Source organism: Anabrus simplex, chromosome 13 (genome assembly GCF_040414725.1).
Source record: "Anabrus simplex isolate iqAnaSimp1 chromosome 13, ASM4041472v1, whole genome shotgun sequence".
NCBI classification, from domain to species: Eukaryota; Metazoa; Arthropoda; class Insecta; order Orthoptera; family Tettigoniidae; genus Anabrus; species Anabrus simplex.
The window spans coordinates 87,545,695-87,558,095 of NC_090277.1; the positions used below are offsets into that span (position 1 = coordinate 87,545,695).

At 41.9% G+C, this 12,401-nt stretch overlaps 1 protein-coding gene across 1 annotated transcript in view; it reads left to right on the forward strand.

Annotated features, from left to right (window-relative positions):
• bs (blistered) overlaps positions 1-12,082 on the forward strand; it is a 328,848-nt gene extending 316,766 nt beyond the window's left edge. The window contains exon 5 of the mRNA XM_067157140.2: positions 11,862-12,082. Coding sequence (XP_067013241.2) covers positions 11,862-12,082 — 221 coding nt within the window. The remainder of the gene's footprint in view (positions 1-11,861) is intronic.
• The last annotated feature ends 319 nt before the right edge of the window (positions 12,083-12,401 follow it).

Sequence of the window (12,401 nt, forward strand, 5' to 3'; positions counted from 1 at the left end):
TTCTTCGTTATGCCCGATTAAGGAGCGCGATTGAACTTATTTAGCTGACGTCCTTGCTTTTTCCCCCTCCCAGAATCTCTTCATCTTCTCGCTGTGGCTTTTCCTTCGATCTTCTGAGCAGGTCTTGTTAGTGTTTGTATGGTGTGTAAAGCGGTGATTGTCGACTTATTTCCTGAACTTAGATCTGTCTAATACAGTGTCTTCTGTGATGTCTATTTCCTGATGATCTTTTCAAACTTCGAACAGCCATTTCTTTTTTTACTTTCATTGATAGGGCAATGTTCAGAATTCTTTTGGTCAATCTCTGATACTCATTCTGAGAATATTTCATACGTCTGAGATTTTCTCCGAATGTTAGTACAGGTCATAAGATTTCCTTATCATCCAGATTCCGTATGTACAGACTGGTACAAAAATTTTCCTTTACATTTTTCTTTCTTGCTTTTCCACGCCCTTAATCAGTGTTTAAAATGCATTATAACTAACACCATGGCACTACAGCCCTAAAGGGCCTTGGCCTACCAAGCGACGGCTGCTCAGCCCGAAGGCCTGCAGATTACGAGGTGTCGTGTGGCCAGCATGACGAATCCTCTCGGTCGTTATTCTTGGCTTTCTAGACCGGGCCCGCTATCTCACCGTCAGATAGCTCCTCAGTTCTAATCACGTAGGCTGAGTACACCTCGAACCAGCTCTCATATCCAAGTAAAATCCCGGACCTGGCCGGAAATCGAACCCGGGGCTTTCGGGTAAGGGGCAGGCACGCTACCCCTACACCACGGGGCTTGCATTTTAAGTGCATTATGCATCAGATTATTATTATTATTATTATTATTATTATTATTATTATTATTATTATTATTATTATTTTGAAAATGATTACTTCTAACTCTCTATGGTGTACCCGGGAATCGAATCCGGTTCATCGGATAAACAAAACTACTCTGCTAAGCCAACAAAGAGAACATCTGGTCTTGGTGACGCTGTCGAATACCTACGTGTACACGATTAGCTAATCCATAACTCCCTGGAAATAATTAGTGGTGAAATACTTGTTGTTTTACATTCGCTCAGCATATCGCAGGTCGCATAAATCACCCTCCAGCAAATGGACGACGGCTGATCGTGTAAAAGTCTTTGTGGAGACCGGCTGTCTCTGGTCGCGAACCGGTGATCCCTGCAACATAGTTGGTAGAAAGCCACGACTTGAATGTTAACTCGGTGTTTCAATGTCAGAGGCCAGGTGTTCCTTCGAACCTGCGACTCCCGGCAGCGATCTGTGTGTTTTCTAGGCACGCACCGAGTTTCACGTTACTCCAGCCATGTTTAGGCATGCGCTTAACGTGTTGAGTACAGGCTAGGCTACACACGCTCCAAAAAAGGTCTGTCTACCCATCATCGCTGCCTACACTGCGAGGTGCCGGTAAATTCGCTCGTTATCTTCTTCAGCCAGCAACGTGCATTGCATCTGTGTAGAGAGGGTTGCATCAGGAGCAAGAGCATCTATTTATATAGAAATAGCTGTAGTAGCAGTCTTTGACGGGAGAATCATATAGCAAGTGCACAGTTGTCTAACTCCCCAGCTACTTCCCGCCAATATTCAGGCATGCAGAAATCCCATCTATCGGATATGAGTGTCAGCAGAAGAGACAAATCACACCATACCAATGGTCAAAATGATGTTGATCAGTTTTATGAGCTTTCGATATTGCAGGCCGTTACATTTTGTTTCCTTCCGACCCTAGGATATGAAATTCTAATTTAAAGGCAGTCCTTCCTTCTCTCGTGACTCCCTCTTGTCTTGTTTTTCAAGCGATCGTTCCTTTTCTCACTTTTTCTAATCATCTTCACAATTTTTCTTGTCGATATGGACCGGTGACTGAACAGTTTTGTACCTTAACACAGTCACGATAAAAAACCACCCCCAGTTAACACTAAAACCAAACCCCTTGGCGCAACAGCCTAGGAGTTGGAAGGAAGCGGCCGTGGCCTTAATTAAGTTACAGCCCCAGAATTTGCCTGGTGTGAAGATTGGAAACCACGGAAAACCATCTTCAGGGCTATCGACAGTGGGATTCGAACATACTATCTCCCTAATGCAAGCTCACAGCCGCGCGCCCCTAACTGCTGGGTTGTATATAAATAAAGTTGTAGGGGGTCCGCTGTCTGTAATTTCGTTTGTTTTGCCATTTTTTTTCACATATTTATCCGTTTTGGATCAACTCAAGACCGTATCAGTGTTTTTTAATTTTTATTCTTCGTGTCTGTTTGTTCCACCATCATGGCAAAACGGCTGAATAGATCTCGACCAAACTTCATATTTGGAGTATACTAGTGCTGAGGAAGGATTCGATATGCATATGATTTAAAAATCTCTTAATAAACTGGGGTTTATATCAAAACCAAAACGGTTTTCTTCCATGTTATACTATTGATTTTCTATAACATCTGTGGACTATATGTGAAACGTTCCTTCATTATAAACAACTACGTTCAAGTTGTACTGATCTGCAACTTTGGTCCTATGACTTATTGTCGTTCCTTAATTGTTGGTTCGTTAGATAGCGATGCATTTCTCGACTATAGTCAGATCTCTCCAGCTCGATTGTGAATGGCATTAGGAAAAGGAGCCTGCCTTTTATAATGAAAACTCTCCATTTCTACAGTGAATTGTCATTGCCAAGTGAGCCTGCCGTTTTCTCCCGGAACTCGACTGTTATTGGCTGTAGGAAATGTTGCCTGCCATTATGAACAAAACCTCAATGCCTACTTTACTTCGGAAACAACGTATGGTGTCCTCCCTGTTATTTTTTCGGATAACGCTAAGAAACATGCAATTTAATATAATATTACTCACTGCCTTTACAGTAATTTACGTCGAAATCCGTATACAATGTAGAACGCCATAGCGAAGCACGGGTACATTTACTAGTACATTATAAAGACACAATCTCTTACATTTCTTGTGATGTGTTATAAAATGCATTTAATGTTACAATCTCTTTTATTTACGAAGTGTATTTTTAAAGTTAATTTAAATTATAAATCATTATTGTCAGCGTAATTGCATCAGTTACATCGGAGATCAAATGTTTAGCTTGACCACCACCACGTCATGCGTGAACAGGGCCCTCTATTCTGCATGGCATCACTAACCTGCACGGTAGTCCTCATGTCCAGTGGTAGGCCTAAGTCCGCTGTTACACGATTTGGAACGAGCAATAGAACACTAGAAATTCGAAATACTCTGTTATGTCTTGTTCGTGATAAAAAAAAACACTAAAATAGTTCAATTTTTGCAGTTAATGTTTACGTGTATGATATTATTGTTAATGCTCTAAGGGCAGTGAATTGACTATTTTTCATATTGAAGTTTAACGTAGTATTCCCTGCTTGGCTACTCATTCCTACACCGGGCTGACAAACATTTCTGGGGAGAACACTGCTCTTAAAACAATAATCATCTGAGGTGGAGTGGGGCTGACGACAAAGGAACTCTCATATTGTTTTGTGCTGTAGTTACGTGATTGTGAACTATCAGAGAGTGAGTGATACGGCAGTAGAAATTCTTATTCTACACACTTAGAGTGTGCCAAGGACCTGGGCGTTGTTCCAAACGTAGACAGGAAGGACCAATTCGATTGGCTCGGCTGACTCACCTGTTGGTATGAGGACACTGTATCCCGGACTGATCAGCGTGGTCCTCGTGCTACATCTAGGTTCGACTCCCACTAACACCTCTGCCCTGCGTTTCTCAAGGTCGAACTATTTCAGATCAGACCTGCGATGGTGCTTCGCTCATGTGTTGCACAACACAATTTCCTGTCCAAACACTGTACACTTCTTGGTACAAAACCTGAATACTGAAGTATCAGCGTCAGTTTAGAGCTCGTCCTGTGCTATTGACTTTCTTAATAAAGTAACTGCCGTACTCTCTTTAATATACGTTTGTCCAATAGATTACTCACTTTGTGAGCTCTGTTTGTTAGCCAAGTGACAAGTAGTGCACGGGGAGCAATCACACGTTTCTCCGTGAATATTCTTCAAGTGGTTTCGACTCCATCCGAATGTTCTGCAAGATATGTCAATTGCGATCTTGAAAGAGTGTCCCCGAATTGTACAAAACCATCTGTGTAACTTTAATTATGGTTGAAATGATTAGTATCCACCTGGGGTTTGCTGCCCTAAAATGATGAATACTACGATTAACATTCTTTAAATTGCAATGAAACTCAATTAAATGTATTTTAATTTCGGATTTGAGTTTCCTCCGTATAAGGGCAGACAGCCATCCAAAGTAGGGTTCTCTCTCTCTCTCTCTCTCTCTCTCTCTCTCTCTCTCTCGGTAGTTAGTAATGACTGCTATTATATGAATGCCATCTAGAAGCATAAAATAACTCCTTTTTATTCGTAAAGTTCCATAAATCTCTGTGTATTTATTTATTTATTTATTTATTTATTTATTTATTTATTTATTTATTTATTTATTTATTTATGTCTTTTTCAGTGGTGAAGTTAGGTCTCCAGGCCCTCTCGTACACTTAACCACATTCGAATTAAAGTCTTCATGAAATGCTAAGGCCCGGTTATTTAACGAATTTTAAGAATACTCAACACATAATTTAAGAGAATGGTCGTCTCATCAAGGATTGTTAACTCTTAACAAATTAATTCTTCTTAATCTGTTTACCCTCCAGCGTTGGTTTTTCCCTCGGACTCAGCGAGGGATAACACCTCTACCGCCTCAAGGGCAGTTTCCTGGAGCGTGTTACTTTGGGTCGGGGGATACAACTGTAGAGAATGACCAGTACCTCGCCCAGGCGGCTACACCTGCTGGGGGGGAATGGGGAGATTGGAAGGGATAGACAAGAAAGAGGGAAGGAATCGACCGTGGTCTTAAGTTAGGTGGGAAACCACGGAAAACCACTTCCAGGATGGCTGAGGTGGGAATCGAACCCACCTCTACTCAGTTGACCTCCCGAGGCTGAGTGGACCCCATTCCAGCCCTCGTATCACTTTTCAATTTTCGTGTCAGAGCCGGGAATCGAACCCGGGCCTCTGGGTGTGGCAGCTTATCACACTAACCACTACACCACACAGGCGAACTTAGGCTACGTAACACATAATTTAACAAAATGTTCGTCTCATCAAGGGTTGTTAACTCCAAAGCAAATTGTTAATACTTGTGTTAAATTAACATGGCAGCAGCCCTCTATGAAATTGCTTAATAGCTGCTAAAGTTTCAAAATGGAGGGATGTAGAAGACGTAAGTTTGAAGCTTTACTGCTGTATGAAGACTTTTTATAAACTGAAGAAGGCAAAGGACGGCCCATACTAAGAAGAACCTACTTTTTAAAGTTGTCAATGTTTCTCAAGGTAGAAGCATTTCAGATCAAACCTGCGATGGTGCTTCGCCCATGTGTTTCACAACACAATTTTTTTAACAAACTACTTTTTAAAGTTGTCAGAAGAAAGATTTCTACAAAAAAATATCTAATTACCAAATCCATAACGAACAAGGTACTAGAAGAAGTTGAAAATAGGTTGTTGACTTTTCAACAGATTGAAACTTTTCAGTGTCTCCAGTGCAGCAGTAGCTTATAGTTTTTTTACAAGGAGAGGCCAGACTCTGCGTCCAATCGATTTCAAGGAGCTTAATGTACCTGTTGGCGGACACTCAACGGTATCTCGTGTATAAGGGTTCAGTTCAAATACGCTTGCGTTTTCGAAAAAAAAAATCACGGCAAATATCATATCCGCTTGGTGATAAAACATCAAAAGGCGAACACATTTTTACTTAAACATGTCAGGTCCGCAACCTAATAAGTTCCAAAAAATTGATGAATCCCCCGATTGCAATGCAACGCGTATATACTTCGAGTTGCAACACAGTCAAGCGGAACGGTGACCGAGTCGTACTTGTCTACGAAGCGCGAGGACGTGAGTTGGAGTCACGCCGTAGCTATATTTCTTATAAAAATTAAATTGTTATTTGAGGGGAAGTGAAGGTAAAAATTCGAATAAAAATATTATAGGCAAACTGCAGTGAACTTTAGTTTCTACCTCAAATTAAGATATTTAAATTAATAACAATACATATGTAGATAGATAGAGAGAGAGAGAGAGAGAGAGAGAGAGAGAGAGAGAGAGAGAGAGAGAGATCCAGCAGTAACTGTGAGAACGTTTAGGTCTATATTAATTTCAGGTAGAAAATAAAGTGCAATGCAATTCGCCCAATATTTTTGTTCCCACTTTTATCTTCACGTTCCCTCAAATATTAATTGATTGTTGTACAAGAATTTTGGTAGCTTAGGCGAGACTCGAACTCAACGTACCATTCTGAGGGGCCGCTGACTTGGATTTTGGATCCCTTTCGACTACAAGTTAGTATCATCGATTCAGTATTGTGCTATAGAAGCAGTCCCTTGGTCAGTAATACTATTGTTCTTTTTTTTTTTTTTTGCTATTTGTTTTACGTCGCACCGACACAGATAGGTCTTATGGCAACGATGGGATAGGAAAGGCCTAGGAATGGGAAGGAAGCGGCGGTGGCCTTAATTAATGTACAGCCCCAGCATTTGGCTGGTGTGAAAATGGGAAACCACGGAAAACCATCTTCAGGGCTGCCGACAGTGGGGTTAGATCCCACTATCTCCCGGATGCAAGCTCACAGCTGCGCGCTCCTAACCACACAGCCAATACTACTGTTCTACGCCAGCTTCTGTGCATGTGAGGCACTGTGGGTCGGTTCCACCGATCGTTTTAAATTCATTTCCATCCATTCATTCTTCGTCCTCGCGTTTTGAATTGTGGTCAGTGGATGTTTTTGGCTTTTTAATTTGTCATTTCATTTCGTCTCATTTCGTACCATTAGGGGCCGATGATCTAGATGTTAGGCCCCTTTAAACAACAAGCATCATCATCATCATCGTTCAGAAATCTCACGGAAACTTCTTAATTTGTCTTTAACAACTGTTGGAAATGTGTTTGTGAAAGAGGAAAATTTAACCGAAGTGTTAAATTAATAACAATTGTTAGTTAACATTTGTTAAGTAAAATGTATCACAGAGTTGAAGAAACCGGGCCTAAGATAATTAAAATATTTCCTCTTCTTTATCTGTTCACTCTCCAGGGTCGGTTTTTTTCCTTCGGACTCAGCGAGGGATCCCACCTCGGCCGCCTCAAGGGCAGAGTCCTGGAGGTTCAGAATCTGGGTGGGGGATACAACTGGAGAGGATGACCATTACCTCGTCCAGGCGGCGTCACCTGCTATGCTGAACAGGCCTTGCGGGGGGGGGGGGGTGGAAGGATTTGAAGGGATAGAGAAGGAAGGGGGAAGGAAGCGGCAGTAGCGATAAGTTAGGTACCATCCCGGCATTTGCCTGGAGGAGAAGTGGGAAACCACGGAAAACAATTTCTAGGATGGCTGAGGTGGGACTAGAACCCACCTCTACTCAGTTGACCTCCCGAGGCTGACTGAACCCCGTTCCAGCCCTCGTACCACTGTTCAAATTTCGTGGCAGAGCCGGGAATCGAACCCGGGTCTCCGCGGGTGGCAGCGAATCACAGTAACCACTACACCACAGAGGCGGACAAGTAAGTGATATTAAAAACTTTTAAAAATGACATCCTCAGGGGTGATATGAACATCATACTCGATATTGTAAATAAATCGTAGGCAAAAATTCAGTGCTCCTTGAAGTTCAAGCGTTTCTTCTCTTGTCATGTCAACTGAAACGTCACAATGATCAAGAATAGGGAGAACCAGTGTCTCTGTTAGTTCATCCTTTAGCTCATATGGAAATACATCTCTCTGCCGCTTAAGAGGGTGATGTGTATTAACTAGCCAGCGAATTTCTTTGACCGTTAATCTCATAGGTGGTAATGAGGGAGCCCCGCTTCTTCAGCGTGGGAAGAGCCGAGAGCAGTGGACTTTAATAGTTTGTGCTGTAAACACTAGATGGCGATATGCAGATTCAAGGCGCAAGCAAAGCCACAGCAGTGTACCTGGCTGAGGGTGTTATATTTACGCTATACAATCGTCGTTTGTCGTTCATTGTTTCCGCTGTATTCCGAAACATGTTTTCATGTAGGCCAAGGAGTATTTAGTTATATTTACTTAGTGCAAGGTGTTTGTGTACAAAATAATTGATTTTGTTTCCTCGCCATAATCTAACGCGCTGAATAGAACGAGACATTAGGCAAACTAAAGCTCTTACAAGTTTAAATCTGTTGAGATACGCGCTCATGCACTGGTTGTAACTGAGAGCCGTGCAAGCAGCTGCAAGGCTGTACTCTGCTCCTTTATCTGCCTGAGCTGAAGCCAAATTGCAGCCGCCTATGCTTTAGCTAATCAATAATTGACAAATCCATTATTAAAAAGATTGTGTCCAATTTCTCTTCGGGAAAATTAAATGATAATAAATATGTCTTTCAGTAATATTTTTACGTAAAAGTCACAGCATAACCGTTGTGCAGGATAGACTATACTTGTTGAACGCTTTTAGCGGGAGCGAATACATTCTAGGGGTTATGAAAGGCTGTACGCCTGATGTGTATGTAATACTCGCAGCATAACCGTTGTGCAGGAAGACCATTCATATTACACGGTTGTAGCGAGAGTAACATAAATTTGAGGGGTTCTCATGGGCTGTATGCCTAATGTTTATGTAAAATCACAGCATAGCTATTGCGCAGGGTAGACAGCACTTGTTACACACTTATAATACTGTTGTACGGACTTCCTTCCTGGCACCCTACTACAGTGGAGAACATGACGGATCTAGAGAGAGTTCAACGCCGAGCAGAACGGCTAATTACTCAACACGGTCATTTAAATACAGCCAGGTCACTGCCCTCCATAACATCCCTGTGAAACAAATAGATATTGCTTTCCTGAGAAAATCCCTCGCAGGTAACATTCATATAAACCCTTTCAACCGCTTACAGCTGAACTATCATTCCGCTCACAGAGGTCGAGGTGTTTCCCTTTTTCCTCCATTTGCAAGAACAGTATCATATCAAAGTAGCTTCTTTAATCGTTCTGCTCGGCTGTGGAATGAACTCCCACCACAGATGAAAGAACTACCTCCAGAGAAATTTTGTAAAGAGGTAAAAAGGATGTATATATAATGAAACCTTCCGTACATTTTTCTACTGTGTGAATTTTCAGTATGAGTGAGAGGACGGATGAAAGTTTGTGATCCCGAGTGAGTGAGACTGTACTGTATGTGGGTATGAGTGAGCTGGCCTAGCTAAAGTATATGTGGGGATTCGAGAGAGAGAGAGAGAGAGAGAGTGTGTGTGTGTGTGTCGAATTACTTGAATGTTGACCATGTCTTGTGAGTAGTATGTAAACATGCCTGTAAATACGGTAAATGTATATAAGCACACTATGTAGAATGTAATTGTATATTTGAATATTGTAATTTTAAGTAGTGATGGGGTCACTTTCGTGTATGTGGGGCTATGCCTTTTCTCCATTCACCATCCATAAATTGTACCTATAATTGGTGGAAAATAAATAAATAAATAAATAAATAATAATAATAATAATAATAATATAAATTCTAGGGGTTTGTTAAGCTGTACGCCTAATGTTTATGTAAAACTCACAGCATAACCATAGATAGACTATACTTGTTACTCGGTTGTAGCGAAAGTAACATAGATTCTAGATTTTTTGATAAGGTGTACGCCTAATGTTTATGTAAACCACACAGCATAACTGTTATGCAAGGTAGAATATACTTGTTACCCGCTTCAGTAAATTTGCTATGTAACTTTTTACCGCCTAAAAGTCCGGACTCTGTTGATCAGTTGTGCTGCCGTCTGTGGACATCTGAGTTTGCAGTGCCCAATCTTTCACCTTGTGTGCTGCGCTGACGAGCTCAGCAGGATATTTTGGTGTCTATAACGTGCTGATCCATTTAGAAGGCATGATAACAATGTGGCGACATAGAAATGCATGGCTCTTCCGTGTTGGACGGTGTGGCCGGGTGACATTCAGTGAATGGAACGCCTGCGCCTGTATTCTAGTAATTGACGGCGTGCGTTGCCAACCCACGTGTGCCAAATATAGTTTTTAGTTTCTCTTTCCTTTCGAAAATGGCTACACGCCAGTCCTGTTCTCGGAAGTTGCAAGTGAATGTTGTTTTATTTTGGAACGTTTTTAATATAGCACTGAAGTATGCAATTTCTTACTAGTATGGAGTAATAAGAGCGAACGTCGTTTGAATTTAAAGAATGTCATGAGTACTCTCCGCGCGACTTCCTCACCATCAGTGTGTAAAAATTAGGGTCCGCGGACTTCGAAAGAGTATTATCAAAGAGGGGCGTTACAGTACAGATGGTCGATGTGATGGTGGTAATGGTGGTGATTATTGTTTTAAGAGGAAGTGGTCCAGCAGACTGTGATGTGAAGTATTGATGGATGGCCATGACTGACAGACATATAGAAGGCTCTGTTAACAAAGATGCCTCATCCCAAACTTATTGTGTCTGACGCTTTCTTAGCATATCACAATCATATCGAAGGAGCCCCTAGCCAGAGAACACAATACTGAATTCAGTAAACAAAGAAACCGAATTTTGTAATGTTACCATGTTCGATTGTATTCGTATAATTTAGGACAAATATTGCTTTATTTTTATCCTCCAGGGTCGGTTTTTCCTTCGGAGTCAGCGAGGGATCCAACCTTCTACCGCATCAAGGGCAGTGTCCTGGAGCTTCAGACTCTGGGTCGGGGGATACAACTGGGGAGTATGACCAGTACCTCGCCCAAGCCGCCTCACCTGCTATGCTGAACAGGGGCCTTCAGGGGTGATGGGAAGATTGGAAGGGATAGACAAGGAAGAGGGAAGGAAGTGGCCGTGGCCTTAAGTTAGGGACCTTCCCGGAATTTGCTTGGAGGAGAAGTGGGAAACCACGGAAAACCATTTCCAGAATGGCTGAGGTGGGAATCGAACCTATCTCTACTCAGTTGACCTCCCGAGGCTGAGCGGACCCCGTTCCAGCCCTCATACCACTTTTCAAAAATTTCGTGGCAGAGCCGGCAATCGAACCCAGAACTCCGGGGGGGGGGGCAGCTAATCACACTAACCACTACACCACTGAGGCGGACATTTACTTTCCTTTAAATGTAAATTAAAAGTTACTTCATATATGCATAGAAATTGTTAAACAATGTGACACTTGGCTTATAATTATAATATTCTGGATCTGGAAACTTACTAGAGAAAATTCACTTGGTAGGCCACAGTTGTTGGAAGGTGCTGTCTTCCAAAAACCAAGCGTAGTCACCTGAACTGAAGACCAGCCTCTAAATTAGTTCCGTTTATGTACTTCGTTTTCATTTGTGTGAGAACAGAAAAGGTACACTCACACTAGTATGTTGTTACGATAAGCATTAAACTCATTATTTCCTGTCCAGAATTTGTAGGGCATAGGGGACGTTATGGAGACAAAAGTTGATCAGAGATTGATGTGGAGTTGTGATACAAGATACTGCCAACATATACCATTTATCGGCCAAGAATTACATATACAATATGTAAATTATACCCCAGTGTGGACGTGTGTTCTTAAATTTAGAGTAATGGTCTATGAATTCACTCTTTCAATACTTACAACTTTGATTATCATTGAGGACCCCTTGGTTCGGTAGAACAGACGGTCGGATTTGTCAAATCTGTTTTTAGTAAACTCTTTTAATAGTAATCATGTATTATTTTTCGTTATTATTATTATTGATGTATTCCTCATTTACCCATTTAGAATTTAGTATTTATTTATTTAAACTAACTCTTCAGCTGGTGGCTTGTATGTCAGATTATGTGATGCAGTGTTCTCGTTGTTGTTGCAGCCAGCATGATGAGCCCGCCGTACACGGGTGTGATGTACCAGACCGCCCAGGGGATGGTGTACGCCGCGCCGACGTCCGCCCTTCCCAACGGAGTGATATTCAGCCTTGGACAGGGCCAGCTGCAGCAGCTTCAACAACAGCAGCAACAACAACAACAGCAGCAGCAGGAATCTGGTGAGCGACAGTTTATTATCGTCTATCGAGCGATTTTTGTTGTGTAGCTAACATTCGAGTGATGGCCCACTGTCTACAGCCCTGAAAGGGGTTTTCGGTGGTTTCCAATTTCCACGCCAGAATATCCCTTAATTAAGCCCACGATTGGTTTCTTCCTATCCCATCCTTACCATAAAACGTACCTGTGTCGGAGCGACGTAAAACAAATTGAAAGAAAAGTGATCGCCTCACTGTCAACCATGTTCAATTAATCAGTTCAAATTTACTTAAGCGAGCAACAGGTATACTCTACCCGGATAACAGTTTTGCTTTAAGATTTGCATATACATTAGGAGCCGAGCCCATTATGTTACTCTCGCTACACTA